Raw genomic sequence first — 17,265 nt, 5'->3', positions numbered from 1 at the left:
TTTATTCTTTTGTTGCATGTAACTTTTTTATTTGTTTATTAGATAACATGTACAAATAAAATTGGTTTATACTTTTCTAATACGATTTATTTATTAATTTTTTTTTTTATTGTTGATTTTCATTTCCCTTCATATTTTCTTAGATAAAGCTCACGTACAAAAGATGTAACTTAAGCCCATGGAACAAATAGTTTTAGCCTACAAATAAGAGAGCCAAGCCCAAGACCAAGCCCAAGCCCAAGCAAATGTTGAATTCCTTCTGTCCATACGTTTTCTTGGGCTTGACCCAATCTAGGTCATTTTCATAACTTATAGAGTACATAATTTGGGGTGAAGTTTTTGTTTATTTTAGAAGTTTTTAAAATTTACCCTTTTCATTCAATGGTTACAGTAATAAAAGAAGGTTAAGAACAATAACTTAATAATAACTTATTTTGATTAATAAAGTAAGAAATATGGGGTTAAATAACAATGTAAATTCATTAAAGCGGGAGAACCCTAGGTAAGAAGGAGAAGAAAAGGAAGATTTGGATTAGAGAAATAATAATAATGATATACTAAGATGGTAATAATGGGATTATTAGAATAAATTAAGAAAGAGAAGAAGAGTCAAGAGTGGGAAGAATGGCGTAGTGAAGAACCATAATGTGATCAATGGTTGAGGAATTTGGAAGCAAAGTTGTAAGCGTTGAGTCTTTGGAGCACCAAATGGTATCTCTAACATGCTGCATCGTCAAGCAACCCTCCACCTTCTCTCCTCTGCATCGTATCTCTATCTGAAATCAACCTTCATTGTATTATAAACTCATATCAAATCCATAAACCTAATATCAAATCCATAAACCTAGGGACGGCCTGAGCGCTGAGCTACTGCAACGTAATCATGAACAAGATGACAATGTCGCCCCGAAACCCTAATGAATAAAAGGACCCACCAACCATAGTATTGCGCCTATTCCCCCACTTCGTATTATCAAAATCTTATATCTCATGCTCATGCAAGTCTCTTTCACAGTCCTAATACCTCAAATCATTCCCTTTTCTTTTTTTTTTTTCCCCTTCAAATTAAAAAAATTTAACTCTTCCTATTATTATTATTATTTTATTATTATCTCTCTTCAATTCATTGGTTGGTTATTAAAAAAAATAAATAAATAACAGGAGAGAGAAAGGCTTTGATTACAACTTTTGAAGCAAAAATGAAAACGGGAAGGAGAAGATGGTGAGGTGGCAGAGACGAAAGCATGACATAAGATGGTGAGGTGGAAGTTTCCTGGCCCTACGATGATATCACCTTTCATCCCATCCCTTCCCTTCTACTTCTGTACCTTTTCTTTTTCCTTAATCTATATTCCATTTCAAACTGCATATTTTTTCCAAAAAAAAAAAGAAAAAAACTGTGCATTTTCCATGCATGCCAGTCCAATCCGTATATGGAATACGTAGGCGGCACGTAGAAACATAAAATAATATTATACTCCAATATACAATTAAAATATATATTAAAAAGAAACCAAGACCAACACCATTTTAAAAAAAACAGTGATTTAAACCTCTAATCTTTCATTAAAAAATATAAACTTAAAATGGTTAATATTTTAATTTGTTCGATGAAGGAAGGAGTTAGCCCTAATTAGTCAACCATCCTAACTCTTCTCTCTCTTTCTCCCTATGAATAGAATAAGGCATGACATAGCTGTCTGTTCATGACATGAAGAGCATGCAATAAGACAAAAAAAAAAAAAAAAAAAAAAAAAAAAAAAAAAAAAAAAAAAAAAAAAAAAAAAAAAAAAAAAAACAAATGCATCCATAAATCAATAATTAGAGTTGACTCCTAATTAATAACAATAATAATGCTTAGACACAAGTTAATGATTAGTTTAATCGAATGGAATGTCTGATTATGGCATATACATATCCTAAATAATCAAACATATGTATAATAATTTTTAAAAACGAAAGACAACTGGCTTGAAATCAACATAGACATAATAATTAAGAGAATTAATTTTGTTGATTAAGACAACCCTAATGATCTTGCTTCCTAATTTTCTATACTTGTATTATCCCAAGTCCGTTTCAAAGAATAAATGCAAGATATCAAAAACAAAAACAAAGTCTTTTGAACATAAAATAAGAGATTAGCTCAGTGTTGGTTTGATATTGTTTGGAGCATCATGAAGAACATGCATGAATGATGATCATGGGAATAGTTACACACATGTATATTCATATCATCATGCATGCATGTTTCAAAATATCACACTAAATCTTCTTTACCTTATACGTTCGTTTTCTCGGGTTTCCTTACAAAGAACGAAACCCGAGAAATTACGAAAAAAAAACAAACACTTTCCGAATCATTCCCTTTAAAATCTTGACGACGTATAGTATTCCAGTTGGAAAAGATAGAAAAGAAAGCAATTCATAATGCATCGAGTGCAAAAGGGAAAAAGAAAGGCTCTCTTGGGATTGCATGCCATTGGTTAAAGGAATGAGCGTAGAAATGAAAATGTATAATAATAAAGAGAAAATGGTTGCGTTCGTGCGAAACAAAGCTAACTTTAGGCACAAATAATGGAGAGAAAAAAAATTATAATGCGTAGGAAGAAAACTTTTAAGGCAATGCAATTATTAGAAAAGAAGACATATAATAGTGGGTATTTCATCATGAAGTGTAAGGCAGAAGCAATATAATGCAACAATTATGAACAATTTTAACCCTCACACACTTCTAATGAACATTTAAGCAGTTTCCATTCATTAATTGAAGTAACATGTATGGATAATACCTAAAATTATCACATTTCAATAAGTGGCTACACCTATTCTAGGCGGCTTTTTTCGATCTGTTTAAACTGTTTAGCTGAGAAGTTTTTATTTTCGATTATTTTAAGGTTGTCGTTGCTTAGGTTGTTCGCTATATGGTGTTGAGGAAGAGTTTTTGGTTTGGTTCTGAAAATGGCAAAATAGCAACCCTTCTTCTAAGTTTTAGGTTTAGGAAGTGTAATGTTTTTCATTTTTTGTAGGTTTTGGAAAGGGGAGCGGTTGTTGGTTAGTGTATGTTTTATGCTTTCTTTTTTGTTACCCAACCAAAAAAAAAAAAACAAGCATCCGTAACGAAGCAGACATGAAAGCTTGAGCCCCAGTTGTTAGAAACAACAAAACCCCAATTCCCTAGATTTCGACAAGACAAAAGCTTTTCATCTCAATCAAACCCATAGGTTTCTTAAACTAATCCTAAATTTCTGTTTTTGTTGTGTTTTTCTAGCTTTTAATGTAATGTAAAATATAACCCTTATGTGTTTACTTTAGTTGTGCTGTTTCTTTCATGTTCTACAAGTTTGATTTCTGGGTAACAAATCAAAAATTAAAAAAATAATAATAATAAAGAAATTATGTTGTTCATAAATACCTCTGATTCGTTATCCAGCCTCAGCTTTTTCACCAAGTACTTGATTAGTAATCGAACTGTCATCCTTCCATCCCTTCATAAAGATCAAATTTAATTATTACACCCAAAATTTCAAAATAATCACTTCTAAATAAAACCCACGTGCTAATTACTTAACAAAGAACCAATTTTGAGTAATGAAGATGAAAAAAAAAATCAATACTTGATTCGCAAGTAGCTGGATCTCTGAGGCAACGCCGGTTGTTTCCCTCTGTATTGCAAAAATTAAACAAGAAATTATTATACGAATTGCACAAAGAATTAAGATATGGGGTGTAATTAGATTGAGTTTTCTTACTGGTTTGATTCCCAAGGTTGAAGAGAAAACCAAATCCCGGAATGAGGGCTGCGAGGAGGGTCGACAACCCTGATGTTGTTGTCGGAGCTGGGTCCGGCAGCGGCGGCGGCGGTGGTGGCAGCAGCAACTAAGTCAAGTCCGGGGTGGAGTTGAAAGGGCGTGGAAAAGTAAGGTCCGTATGGAAGAGAAGAGGAAGAACAATTAGAGGATGAAGGGTTATGAGAGGAGATAGGTCTAAATGTCCAATTAAGCTCGGGTGGCGGCTGAGCCAAAACCATCCCGGGAGAAGAATCCCCAACGCTGGATGACTCATGTCCTTTGGAACTGAGGCCTCCGGGGGACAATAAATCGAGCTCGGTCAATCCAAAGCGGAAGCCTGGCGGTTGGGGACGATGATGGTGGACGACAACATCAGGAGTGGCAGCTCCGATGCTAAGGCGAAGCCATCCCTCGTCGGGGGTGTCGTGAAGAGGTCGATCTTTGGGAGCGGAAGGGGTTTGGTTAGTTGTTGTGGGATGGTGTTGAAGAGGGAAGAGATGATGATGATGATGATGATCAAGAGAATTATTGTTAGAATTGTTATGGAAAGGTTGAAAATGATTCATGAGAGGAAAAGGGAAGGGCGGAGGAGGCGGCGGAGGAGGCGGAGGTAGAGGGACCATTTGGTTCATGTGAGGCGGAGGTGAGAGGAAGAGGGAGGCATGAGGGAGGGAATTTTATGTATATAAATATGAGAGAAAAGCAGAGAATATTGGGAAAGTGCAGAAGAGACGAGAAGGAGGAGAGAATGGATGCTGCAAATCTCACTTCCCATTAATTCTCTTTGTTTGGAAGTTTGTGGGTCGACACAGAGAGGAACAAACACACACACACACACCAATAAGCTGACCTATATAATTCAAATCCATTTTTATTTTTTATTTTTTTTTTCACAATAATATATAATAAATAAAATTTAATTAATTGGTCCGCTCTCCATATAAATTCTAGTTCTAGTGATTTTATTTTTAGTTTCTTCAAAAGAGTATTATACGAATAAGATAATGTCTCTTACTTATATATCCAACGTGAAACTCCAACCATTTTCAATTGAAAAAAGGTTTGAGGGTATGTATGAGAAGACAACATGAGGAAGAGGAAAAAGGGTGTCGATTTTACAATATCACAAAAAGGGTCCTTTTCATTTAGCTCACATTTTAGTTTGGGGAATTGGGGAAAAAGGAATCCCACCTGTTACACCTTTAACTTTACTCTCCAACATTATTATTTTTCAATCACACATTCATTAATTTTGTTCGATCAAAGACAATATGAAAAGATTATTTCTTCAATCGAGAATATAACCGTGTTATATGTGATTATGTTTTGCAACCTCAATCATAAACAAGTGATATATTTTCCTGTAATAACAAATTTTTAATTTTTTTTTTTTTTTTTTTTTTATGCATAATAGTCAGGTAATTACCGTTTTATTTTGAAAAGAAAAAAAAAACCCCAAGTCATGGAGTTAGGAGAGAACCAGTTTTTTTTATGGAGATCACGAAAAGTGAAAGGAAAAGGAATCCAGTGGGGGAATATTAATATTAATATAAAATAGAACAACCCAAGTAAAGAAAACTAATAATAATAATAAATAGGTAATTATTAAAATAAATTAAAGAAAAACAAAAAAACAGAAGAGAGAGAGAATGATAATGATGGTGTTCGTCCTCGATCCGAGAATCGAAACATACAAAACGACACATGGGATGGGAAGCATCAGCCATGGAGGCTGTCCTGTTTTTTTCTCTTTTCTTTTTTTTAATTTTTTTTAACAAATTAAATATAAATTGATTAAATTAAATAGTTATGGGTACGTAACCAAATTAACCATGTGCCGCTCCACTCTACTTTTTTTTTTTTTTCTTCTTTTTTTTTCTTCTTCTTCTTTATATACAATTAAAAGTTTGTTTTAAAAAAAATTAAATTAATATATGGTAGGGTTTTATCTGGTATTTTTACATTTTTAATAAAATTTAGCAACTGTTTCCGCTCGAGTAATTTAAAAATATACAAGGCCTGAAAATACAGACACGGGCTTAAAAGTAGTTGATGAAGTGTTAGAAAGGTGGGAATGTTCCCATTAAAGAAATGTAGGCTAATCCCTACTACCTTTCCCCACTTCATACCATATATTAATAATTATAATTTTTCAACCCCGCCAAAAAAGGAAAACAAAAGAAAAGGAAAATCAATATTTCTCATATTGGCCTTTAATCTCATCATCATGCCATCATCACTACCATCACCATACTTATTCCACACCACACACACTCTCCCCTCCTATTTATTCAACTAACTCAACATTCTAGTGTTTTCTTTTTTTTTTTTTTTTTTTTTTGTCTTTATTGTTCAGAAAAAAAATGGTTGAAGTTATTGTTGGTCAAAGTTTGAATTAGAGAGATCTTGAAGCAATTTAGACCAGGAAGCATAAAGGAGGGGAGATTGAGTATGTGTCTTTTGGAGACAAATTCTTGTTTAATTGTAGATGGTTGTGTGTGATTCTTATAAACATAGATGAGCATGTTGAAAATAGAAGAGATTAAGAAAAGAGCGAAAAAGGTTAAAAATTACAATGATGAAGGAATAATTCAAGAATGAAGGTTGAAAATAATAGCCTCATTGTGTATCAAAGAATTAAAAAAACAATAGTCAAAAAGTAAATGAAGATTAAATAATAATATTAAGTGGGGAGTTGGGTGTGTGCATAAAATGAATAAATGTGTGCGTGGATATAATGAGTGTGCATGTCAGTGCATGCATGTGGTGGAGCTGCACAAACATGGGACTCCATAGAACTCGTTTGAATATGTGGAACTAAAATATATGTCTTAATTAGTTGAAATATTTTAGAGGCGCCGTTCAAATTATTTAAAATTAGAACGTAAATGTTGAAAATGAGGGATGAGGAGTGAATATGAGTGGTAAGCCCCACCAAAAAAAAAAAAAAAAACACACAATCTTGTGATGGAGACAAGTCTTAGAGGCAAAGCTAAGATTCAGTTTTTGTTTTTGTTTTTGTTTTTGCCTTTTTACTTTCATTCAAGTCTGAATTTATATATAAATATATATAACGTTGAAAGGTTTTGATCCCTTCTCCTCTCTAGTGGGCTGTGGGAGAAATGATTAAAAAGGCAAAAGGGTTCCGACTTTCTCATCAAAATTGCTTTGTTGCCTTCCAATATAAGCCTTCATCTCTTTTATTTATTTGTTTATTTTTTATTATTATAAAAAATGTAAAAAAAAAAAAACAATTAATTATTACAGAATTTAACCGTATGCAATGAGATTGTGGAGTTTGAATCATTTATGCATCGAAACCACCTAGAAAAAGGGTATTAACAAAAGCTATAAATGTTTTCTACTTGTTGATGAGTGTTAAAAAGTACCATCATTTTAATCATCAAATTCGCCCTCCAAAATAGATAGGACTATGCATCGTTATTGCAGTATTGAGCTCGAGATGCATACTTCAACGCTCGAGTTAATGCAAGTTTTGTGAGTCAACTCATTAGTATGAAGTATGCACGTACTCTTCCAATTGCTACATTACACTGGTTGTTGAATCAACCAGTTCTAAGTAGTATGAACAATTTTCAGTAGAATTTTCTGGGATTTCGAGCTGCAGTCGTGTTTTTTTTTTTCATTGGTGGCAGATTTGTCTGTTTTTTAATTAAAAAAATAATAAAAGAAAGGTCGGGATTAAATTATTTATTTTATTTTTGGTTCTTGTAGGATGAAATGAAATTAAAGAGTGTAATATAAAATAAAATAAAAAATTGATAGGGGAAAGGGTAAAAAGACAGCATGGACGTGCGTGGAAAGTGGGACCCAGAGAGGGGAGGTGTTTGCATGGACGTGCGCGGGATGTGGGTCCCACTGGAACCTGACTGCGCGTGCAAAGCCGGACTTCATGGGGGGGCCACCCCCGGTGGGCCCAATACGTACTTCTTTCTTATTTACTCTTTTCTTTTCTTTTTATTTTTAAATAATTGAATTAAAAATAACGAATTATACATTTGTAATGATTAAGCTGGTTTAATAATTCCAACAACGCAACGCAAAGCCGCTGCGTTTTTACCAAATTATTATTTTATTGCAAAGTCTTTTTTGTCATTATTCAGTTTCTTTTTATTTTAATTATACAACTCAATATTCAATACTTTATTTCTTCTAAATGTTTTAATTTAATATCACAATTTTAACCTAATCTATTTTAACAAGAATAGAATACCGTAAAAACATATATCAGCTCAAACTAATATTCCCAAGATGTATACATACGTGGGTATGATATTAAATCATATTTCTATGTCCTTGTCTAGATCAAACAAAGATCGATATACTTATAATCAATCAATTTATATTTAATCATTGAAATCAACTTTTAAAAAAAAAATATATCGGTAACTAGCATCAAATTGACCATGAGAAGAAAAAATAAAAAGATATTTCACAAATAGTGTATTAATTTATTTTTTGTACTGGGATTCTGCTGTAAAAATATTAGTTCATAAAATTTAATTATATATAAAAATTATATAATATTACAGAAAAAAGTTGCAACCAAATAGATAATTGATTTTTTTAAAAAGATTAAAAAAAAAAGGAAAAAAAAAATCATTATGAAGTTCGCATATGTTGGGAAGTGTTGTGAAATAAGCGCGAGCAAATAAGCAAGCCCATTAACAGGCCCATATACCCTTAAATGGGGCTTCAGCCCGTTTCAGTGTACCGAAACGAGGATCTATGTCCAAATCCATCTCGGCGTCTACGTGGAAGAACATCACTCTGTTCCTTTGTTTTTTTAATATTAAACATCTCCCAACAATACTTTGATCATATTGAAGGCCTATTAAAAGGGTAAATAATATAGATAAAAATTAAATACTATGCATGTAGATGAGATATGTAACGATATTGTGTAATTAAAGATTACTGTCTAAATTGTCTAAGTTTAAGAAAAATAAAATAATATGTATATGTTTTTGTACCTAAAAGCTTAAAATAGTTTAAATATGTGAAATTATACACACATGCATAGGCTATTAAACAATTAATAAAACATTCCAATAAAGTATTAGCGTTCGTAATTTTAAATTGATTGTAACCTAAACAAGTCCCGAGTTTCCTGAAAAACCATGGGTGGGGCCCACGGAGGGATCCGATTGGCTGGCAATGGCCCGATTTGAACATGCGGTGTCAGCAACCATCGTGGATATAGGAATGGCATGCGTGGAGGAATGTGATTGGATAAAGGACATTTGAGTCACGTGTTCCTTAATCGCCAAGTCACCTGGGAGAAAAAGGCCACAAATGTCCAAATGGGCCCAAATTTAAGGCCCAATATTCGTCCAATTATGGAAATCACCAAATCCTCGTGTCTTTGCCGACACGACAACACGCAGCGCAACAACACTCCACCACACCAAACCAAAACCCTGTACGTTTTTATTATTATTAAAAAAACTGGCTTAACAATTATCTCGTGAATCATGGCTCCAACGGGAAAGTCGTGGATATAAATGGAACTTCAACAATTTATTTTTCCTGGTTCTCACAAATTGGTTCCAATTTTCAACTATTTCTTTTTTTTTTTCTTTTACTTTTTTGCACTAAAAATAAAAAATAAATACAAAGATAGTAAGGTCACCCAACAATTTATTTTCCTTTTTAAAAAAAATATTTTTGGTCAAATTCATAAAAATATATTGTTCTTCCAAACTTAATAAGAATAGTCAAATTCTCAAATAGGTCCACCATTTTTTCATGTTAGTAAAATAATGGTATCAAATTTTTAAATAACAGTTTGAATGAGTCCTCTCTTCATTTTTTTTTAATTCACCTATGTATTATTCATTTTAATTAATTCAATTAAATTATTTTAGATAATTTTTATTTTCTAATATAATTTTTTTATTAAAAAGATAAAGACAATATGCTAAATCTAATAATATTTCATAAAAAAAAAAAAATTAAAGGTTAATCTCTAAAAACTTCAATATAATATTATAATATATTCTTCAAATTTAATATTTGAATATTTTAATATTATAACATATTTTGTGTCATTGTTATCCTATCACACGACAAAGAGTGGTTCAAATAGCAACTACTTATTTTCTTATTTTAAAATTCATATTTATTTCACTTTTCCTTAAACTGTATTATAAATTAATGTTCCTAACATTTCTTTTTCTTATTCAAACAAATCAAATTCAAACCAATTACTCCGCCTTTGACGATGTCTACTTCTTATTTATCCATACTATTTTACACCAAACATCAATAAAATCCCATGTTTTTCTTCTTTTTTTATTTTAATCAAATAAATTCTATAGTAATTTCCGTTTGTCTATTTATTTATTTATTTATTATTTTTTTTTTTGTTAAAAGCTCATAAAATATCTCTACACTTTTTAATATTATTTTTAATTTTCTGTCCGTTTGGGTGTTTTAATTTTGAAATTTTAGATATTTTTTAAACGAAAATTAAAAATGTATTAAAAAAAAAAAGTTAAAAAGGTATTTTTTGAATGAAGACCGTGCTTTTTTAAATATTAAAAATTTAAATTTAAAGATATTTTTGAGATGAGATATAAAATTTTAATGTATTTTTATTAAATTAGATTTTTTATTTCATAGAAGTTAAAGGCCTCGTGGAAGACGTGTCGCATTAAAGCGGTCATCCCATGTAGCTCGTGCCTTTCATTTACTATTTACTCTCAACTTTCTCTTATTTATTTAGTACTTCAATATTCCGTCTCTTTCCCTCTCTGTAACTCTCTGTAACGCTATTTTCCTCTAATTCCCTCTTCTTCTTCCTCCTCCTCCATTCTCCCGCCATGGCTAGGGCTACTGTCGAGCTTGATTTCTTCGGCCTCGAGAAGAAGGCCTCCTCCAGGTCTCAGTTCCACAACCTTCTTCACCGCAAGAGAAGCTTTCGAGGTCCTCCTCTTCCTCTCCTCCCCAATCCCTATTATTATATCTTACTTTTCCTTTTCATTTGCCTAATTCTCTTTTTCTCTCTTTGCAGGCATTCACAGCGCCATTTCCAAGATCAACCCCGAGCTTCTCAAATCTGTCATTGGATCTGCCTCCATTGCTCTGCCTCCCACTCCCAAGGACGCCAACCACAACCTTCTCTCGCCTTTGCCTCTCTATAACCCTCTCTTCAGGTAATATTACACAAAATCCTACCTACTTCAGCGTGTTTCCGATTCCGTTTCCAATTTCCTCCGAATTCATCGTTTTCGCTCCCCTTTCTGCTTCTCAGGCCGACTTCTGAATCTCTTCAACATACATCTCCGATGACTATCTTCTACAACGGAACCGTCGCCGTTTTTGACGTTCCTCGTGATAAGGTTCGTTCCACCTCTGTATCATCGTCTTACGTACACGACTTTTACATCAGTTTTTTTTTTCTTTTTCTGTAACTGATTTTGTTTTTGTTGCTTCCCGATTAATTAATCAATCGCTTTCTTTCTTTGTGGCGTGAAAAAATTCGTTTAGGCCGAGAGCATTCTGAAACTCGTTGCGGAAGGAAAAGCTGAAGCGAATCCTACGGTTGCAATCCCATCCACCGACCGCCAGCAACGGTTGCTTGCATCTCTCGACGGAGGTGATTAAGCATCCACCGACTTGTACTGAACTGATATATAATATATATATTTTTATGAAGATATTTATATTTATCAGCATTTCCTTTTACTATTTTCATATTTTGTCTAAAATACATGCTAATTAGTTGCGTTTTTTCAGCAGATCTACCAATTGCAAGGAAGAAGTCGCTTCAGAGATTCTTGGAGAAACGTAAGGAGAGGTAATGATCCATATTCCCTGTAAACTAAATTTGCATAACTAAGAGAAATCCATCACACACTGCTATTATTATTTTCCAATTTATTTATTTATCCCTTATTTGTTCTTTTTGTACTTGCCTTCAAAATTCTTGCTAAGCTTTTTTCCCTCGGTGTGTAGTCTTATTCTTTGGTAGCTTAGGCCGGTTTATTGAAAACAACGATGGGTGGATACTGTTGATTTGTAATAATTATAAATTGTTTTTTCTAAAAAAATAGGATTATTGTTCTTATATTGATTTCTCTGATTGTATCGCCTATAAAGAGTACGAGAGAAGAGAAGCGAACTTTTAGTTGGAAGAGAGTTGAGATAGGGAAATTCCATTTGATAGCTTTTTGAGTGAATGATAGTATAAAACTGGATTGGTTAAGGCCTTTAAGGCCTTCCCTGGTTCATTTTATTACTGTATTTATTATTTCTGACAAAGTCATTTTATTGTTGAAATATCCCATTTAATCTCTAGATAGTTCTTATGGTTTGTTAATAGATTTCACACTGTTAGATTGAATTTCAAATTTATTGATAGACCAATAACTAAATTTTAAGTATTTAAAAGTAGAGAACCAAAATGATAATAAATTTAATATTGAATTTAAAACCGTTTTTTTTTTTTATAAATAATAATACTGAAATAATGTGTATGTATTATGGAGAATGGTTGGGATTGGACCCTTGGAAAAAATTGTGGCAAAAGTTAGGGGTTTGTTTGAAAGAAGCTCGTTTTTATTTATTTATTATTATTTATTATTATTATTATTATTATTATTATTATTTGAAATGCATATACTTAACATGGTTTTGAATTTTTAAAATTCAGTTAGCATATAAAAAACGTTGTGAAGAAAGTAATTTTTTAGAGAATAAATAAAGGGTATTACACAAGTTGAAAGACTTTGTAGGGAAGTGGGTGGACGGTAGAGGAGTTTAGGAGGGTCAGGCAAGAAAGCTTCCCTTTTTGACTTGTGGCATAAAAAAACTAGGATTGGATTCAGTTCCATGAAACTTCCTGGATGCTTCTCATTTATTCACATTTTTCTTTTGTGCGTTTTTGTTTACTTTTACTTGTTTCGATGGAATAAACAACAACGAAAGAAAAGGGAATAGTTAAGGAAAGCTTTTATATATTTGATTGTGTTGTGTGTACAGGTTGACTACGGCTTCACCATATGCCTTCCCCTGCCCCCACCTAACCTGAAAAGATGGACAAGATCAACATTACGCGTCTTCTGACACAGTCAAATAATCTCTCTTTCGCTTTTAGTTAAGAAATATTAAAAAGATTATGACAATATATTTATATATAAATATATAGATATAATCTTAATTTCATGCCCTCCTTTTGGACTCCCTCTGTATAGCCATAGGCCACATTATGTTATGGCAACTTCTGGTACTGGGGTAGACTTCCTACTTCCATTGATCATTCCCTGTTGCTTTATTATTTATTTATTTGTTTATATGCTACCTGACTTTTCTTTTTATTTGTTCTTGCCGGTTGAATTCCAACTTTTTGGCTTGAAAGTTGGGATTTAAGGAATCAAAGTTGTACTGGAATTTCGGTTCTTTGAATATTATCTATTTTGGTAGACTTTTGAAGTCAATTGGTAGCGGTGGTTATTTGAAACGTGATGTTTATTGTGTATTTATTATTGAGACTGTTATCCCCAAAAGTGGGTTCGGAAAAATTAGAAATGGTGGCGATGTCTAGAAGAGAGATATATGTTTGATGGTTTGTTGTTTTGTGCCTTTTTGACCATGTCGTTATCTCCTCCTCCTAATTCAAAACATAATTAAGAACAAAATGAAGTGTGCTATACATTGCATTGGAATAAGGGGGGAGGTGGAGAATGTTGAAGAAATATGCTTTGCATATTGCCTCCCTGTTTGTCTTTAACGTCAGTTCATTAAAATGAGCATAGTTCAATAGTCATTGGTATATATTTTTGCTCAAATTCTCATACCATACTTGTTGAACTCGAACTCATTGACTAAGTTTGATTTCATCTCCTCCATCCATTCATGTAGCCTTTCTTTGACCATCCTCTTTGCCTCCCACCGCACACCATCCCTTGGTAGACTACCATAGTTTGTTCTCTTCCAACCACTTTGTTGGGTTTTAGTTCATAGATGTTGGCACATTGAACCGCCATAGCCATAGCTGTTGAATACCAAATTCTATCCAATCCATAAGGGATAATCATATCATAATTAATGATTGGAAAAGGATTATTATGTCTTAAACTTAAAACTTATGGTCTCCAATATAATTATCTTAATCTTAAAGTCTTCCAATTTATGACCGCCATAGATTATGCCTTAACCTTAAAGTCTCTAATATGATTGTCTTGCTTGTTAGCTCGTGGTCGAAAATGAAGTGTTAAGCATTGACTTTGAATATAAGTGGGCACCAATTAAGAATGGAAATAAATAAAAGTCAAACTTAGATTGTAATGTTAAAGAATTAAAGTCGTTAGTTCTTGAATTGTCATCATCAATGAATTTGGCTACAATACAATTCTATGCACCACTAAGCCATGATTTGGTTCATTTAAGCTAAAACAAAAACTGGACCAAACCAAATTGACGTGTCATTTGATAAAAAAAAAAAAATTATATATGAATATATATCTCTTTGAAATTCTCTATTTATTTTGGAAGCGGATTCAGTTAATAGAAAGAAAAGCTTTTCGTTCATACTCTATTCCATTAGATTCTTCATCTCTTTGGAAGCGGATCCCAGCCATTTAAACAACCTCTCTAAATAGAAGTGCCAAAAGTATCCAAAGAAAAGAGTATTAGTTTGGATATAGCGGTAGTAGTGAGAACTCTTTGGGGGCATGGATATAATAGAAATGAGTGGTCATTTCAATTCAACTCTTTGTGGAGTTTTATGGGCTTTTACCGCGTAGTTCAAGTTTATTTTGTAGACCCAATCCATTACATCTACACTTGTGAGATTCAAGTTTGCTTCAAGACAGTATGTCTTTAGGGTTTTTAAACCCTTATTTTCTCCCTCTGATTAACCAACAACTTTGGGTGATTATGGTCCCAATCAATTTAATTACCTCAACAGTTGCTTCTTTTGATTCGTAGGAGGAATTGAAAAAATTCATGGTGGAAGACAATCACCAGAGTTGCTGAATGAGAACAGGAAAGAACAGATGCCTGTGCTAAAATTTGCAAGGTAGAAGAAATGGTCGGTTCAGACCATAATCATCTTCCATAGAGGTCAGTAGTAATTCAAAAACTCCGCTAGTATTCATTTTTTAGGATGAATTATGATGGAATGGACTAAAAAACTGACCTGTGAAAGGATGATGGATGATTAAAGTATGTACGTATACTCATTTTGATACAAATGATGAGCATGATAGATGATTTAGTTATGCAACTTGCTATGTCCTATCTATGATCTATGATATGATAGCAATTTACCATGCCCTATCTAAGATCTATGATATAATAGCAATTTACCATGCCCTATCTATGATCTATGATATAATATAAGACGATATGATTATGCTACTATGCACCATTAGGGATGAGAAAAGAGCAAGGGTTTCACATTTTTATTATGAAGAGCAGGTATAAATAGAGTCGTACCCTAACATGCTTTGTGCATATGTTGTGTGTGGGATGTCTCATTTTCATTTCCATTCTAATTACTTCCTTACATTATTATTCATATAAAAAAAACAACATAAAAATTAAAATTAATTGCGTACGATTCAATCAGAGAGGGTTGTGGAATAATGAAAGCAATGAGTTGCTGTCTTCACGAGCAAAATATTATTCCTTCTTCCTCGTTTGAGTCGTTGACCATCATCCCATTCATGCCTGCATATTTTCTGCATCTCCCACTCACACATCCATGGCGGCCCCCCCAGATTCCTTTTCTTTTTCTTTAGCTTCTCAATTCAAGCTTTGTAAAATATATATCCATACAATTAAAACTCATAAAACAACGTCAAAGGGAGGGAGAGAGGCGTATACATCGAGCTACGAAATCAAACCCCATTTGCCTTCGCTCACCAAATTAATCCAAAGAGAAAGAATCAATGATTATGTCAGAATTAACCCAAACACAGTTTGATTTTTAAAAAATTGTGGTTCGTTCTTTTATGGGAAGCCATTACTGTCCTCGGAGCGATCGAAATGAACAAGACGACTGCTGCTGCATTTGGGGCAATCTTCAACCTGTTTCGGCACCATGAAGTACATGAAGCATCTCTTGCATCCGGCAACCACTAGCACGTCCTCCTCCTTTCCCGGCGGGTATTGCTGCCTACTAGCACCGTACGACGACGAAGAACACGACTCCTCGCTGCTGTCGTCCGACGAGCTCTCATCCGCATCGTTGTCGTCGTCATCTTCCGAGTATAAATCTCGGCCGTGTGCTTCCGCTGTCCTCGGATCTTCCGTTACTCTCATTCCGGTCCGGCAATTTCTATAGTAGACTTCCCCAGTCTAGAGAGTCAAACGGAATAGAATGGAAAAGTTAATTTAGTGTTCCCGAGGAGAAAATGAAACAAAAGAAACAAAAGAAAGAAAGAAAGAAAGAAGGCAAGGGAATCCGAAATCCAGAAAGCTTTTTCTGAGGTCGTACGAAAAGAAAACTGAAAATGGCGGACGATAAAAGGGAGTATGAAATTAATTAATTCTAGGGTTTGGAATCCGAATCCTGGGAAGGGCGGATGGAGTCCGTATGGGAAGGAGAGAGAATTTAGAAAGCAAGGCATTAATCGTAAAGACAAATTTATGGATTCAGAAACGCATTAATTAAAGATCGAAACGAAAGCTCCCTCTCGAACACACAATCATCAGAAAATTAAACAAAAGTACAAGACAACAGAATTTCCAAAGATCTGCCATATGCGCCCTTCCGCAATAAATGAAGGCAGGTTAAGAAGAGGAAAAAAGAAAAAGAAAACGAAAGAATTAGAAGCTGGAACAAGAGAGAAAAAGACAAAGAGAAACAAAGCGAGAGAAGTGAGAGTTGAAATCAATGAAAATTAAGACGCAAAACACAGAAAGCGAAAGGCGGTAATGGTGATCCTGACCTTCAAATCGAGGCATTGTTCCCAGAAAGGAGGGAGGGAGATGTGAGAGTTGAGCTCCAAGGTTGTGTCGAAGCGATGATGATGATGATGAAGAGGAAGATGACGTTCGTCGGCGGAAGAAGAAGAAGACGACGACCTACGAACACCGGCCGAGGGGGCAGGTGAGACCAGACGGTGGTTGAGGGAGAAGGTACGGAAAGACTGCTCGAGGGAATCAGTAACCGCCGCCATATCGGGAGATTTCATCTGGAGGAGGAGGAGGAGGGGAGGAGGAGGGGAGGAGGAGGAGGAGGAGGAAGAAGAAGAAAAAGAAGAAGAAGAGATGAGATGGAAGGAAGAATGAGAATACGGAAAAGCGTATTATCGTCGTGGGATGATAAAAAGATGAAATTATTGTTTGTTTATTTATTTATTTATTTAGTTAGTAAAAGAAAAGAAAAGAAAAGAAAAGAAAGGAGAGAAGGCGCGCGTGGGAGTTGTTGAGAATATCTCAGGTGGGACCCATATATTCGGAACTGTAGAAACAGAAATGGTGCCAGGTGTGAGTGAAGAGA

At 33.9% G+C, this 17,265-nt stretch overlaps 3 protein-coding genes across 4 annotated transcripts; 1 reads left to right on the top strand and 2 right to left on the bottom strand.

Moving 5' to 3' along the window:
* Nucleotides 1-519: 519 nt before the first annotated feature.
* On the bottom strand, nt 520-4,599 carry LOC111488795 (protein LAX PANICLE 2-like). The gene is made up of 4 exons (XM_023136708.1): nt 3,753-4,599; nt 3,618-3,665; nt 3,416-3,488; nt 520-776 (listed from the first exon to the last, which is right to left on the bottom strand). The coding sequence occupies exons 1-4, from the start codon at nt 4,421-4,423 to the stop codon at nt 591-593; spliced, it is 978 nt and encodes a 325-aa protein (XP_022992476.1). The 5' UTR covers nt 4,424-4,599; the 3' UTR covers nt 520-590.
* Nucleotides 4,600-10,536: 5,937 nt separating this feature from the next.
* On the top strand, nt 10,537-13,252 carry LOC111488365 (protein TIFY 9-like). Of its 2 annotated transcripts, none has more exons than XM_023136070.1 (6): nt 10,537-10,739; nt 10,828-10,969; nt 11,068-11,155; nt 11,304-11,412; nt 11,553-11,613; nt 12,798-13,252. In XM_023136070.1, the coding sequence occupies exons 1-6, from the start codon at nt 10,637-10,639 to the stop codon at nt 12,844-12,846; spliced, it is 552 nt and encodes a 183-aa protein (XP_022991838.1). In that variant the 5' UTR covers nt 10,537-10,636; the 3' UTR covers nt 12,847-13,252. The 2 variants fall into 2 exon arrangements, with proteins under 2 accessions (XP_022991838.1, XP_022991839.1); XM_023136071.1 differs by having other exon boundaries at nt 10,538-10,739; nt 11,556-11,613.
* A 1,987-nt stretch (nt 13,253-15,239) lies between these two features.
* On the bottom strand, nt 15,240-17,054 carry LOC111488350. The gene is made up of 2 exons (XM_023136049.1): nt 16,712-17,054; nt 15,240-16,118 (listed from the first exon to the last, which is right to left on the bottom strand). The coding sequence occupies exons 1-2, from the start codon at nt 16,955-16,957 to the stop codon at nt 15,771-15,773; spliced, it is 594 nt and encodes a 197-aa protein (XP_022991817.1). The 5' UTR covers nt 16,958-17,054; the 3' UTR covers nt 15,240-15,770.
* Nucleotides 17,055-17,265: the final 211 nt, after the last annotated feature.

The sequence above is a fragment of the Cucurbita maxima genome, unplaced genomic scaffold (assembly GCF_002738345.1).
Source record: "Cucurbita maxima cultivar Rimu unplaced genomic scaffold, Cmax_1.0 Cma_Scf00013, whole genome shotgun sequence".
NCBI lineage: Eukaryota > Viridiplantae > Streptophyta > Magnoliopsida > Cucurbitales > Cucurbitaceae > Cucurbita > Cucurbita maxima.
This window is presented reverse-complemented; position numbering and strand designations above follow the sequence as displayed.

What these genes read in the sequence shown, in the direction of transcription:
- LOC111488365 (XM_023136070.1), top strand. Translation starts at nt 10,637, where the DNA reads ATGGCTAGGGCTACTGTCGAGCTTGATTTCTTCGGCCTCGAGAAGAAG. An exon ending in TTGACGTTCCTCGTGATAAG is followed by an intron (nt 11,156 to 11,303) that starts GTTCGTTCCACC and finishes AAATTCGTTTAG; the next exon opens with GCCGAGAGCATTCTGAAACT. An exon ending in TTGGAGAAACGTAAGGAGAG is followed by an intron (nt 11,614 to 12,797) that starts GTAATGATCCAT and finishes TTGTGTGTACAG; the next exon opens with GTTGACTACGGCTTCACCAT.
- LOC111488350 (XM_023136049.1), bottom strand. Translation starts at nt 16,957, where the DNA reads ATGAAATCTCCCGATATGGCGGCGGTTACTGATTCCCTCGAGCAGTCT. An exon ending in AACAATGCCTCGATTTGAAG is followed by an intron (nt 16,119 to 16,711) that starts GTCAGGATCACC and finishes TTGACTCTCTAG; the next exon opens with ACTGGGGAAGTCTACTATAG.
- LOC111488795 (XM_023136708.1), bottom strand. Translation starts at nt 4,423, where the DNA reads ATGAACCAAATGGTCCCTCTACCTCCGCCTCCTCCGCCGCCTCCTCCG. An exon ending in TCCAGCTACTTGCGAATCAA is followed by an intron (nt 3,489 to 3,617) that starts GTATTGATTTTT and finishes ATCTTTATGAAG; the next exon opens with GGATGGAAGGATGACAGTTC. An exon ending in GGCTGGATAACGAATCAGAG is followed by an intron (nt 777 to 3,415) that starts GTATTTATGAAC and finishes GGTTGATTTCAG; the next exon opens with ATAGAGATACGATGCAGAGG.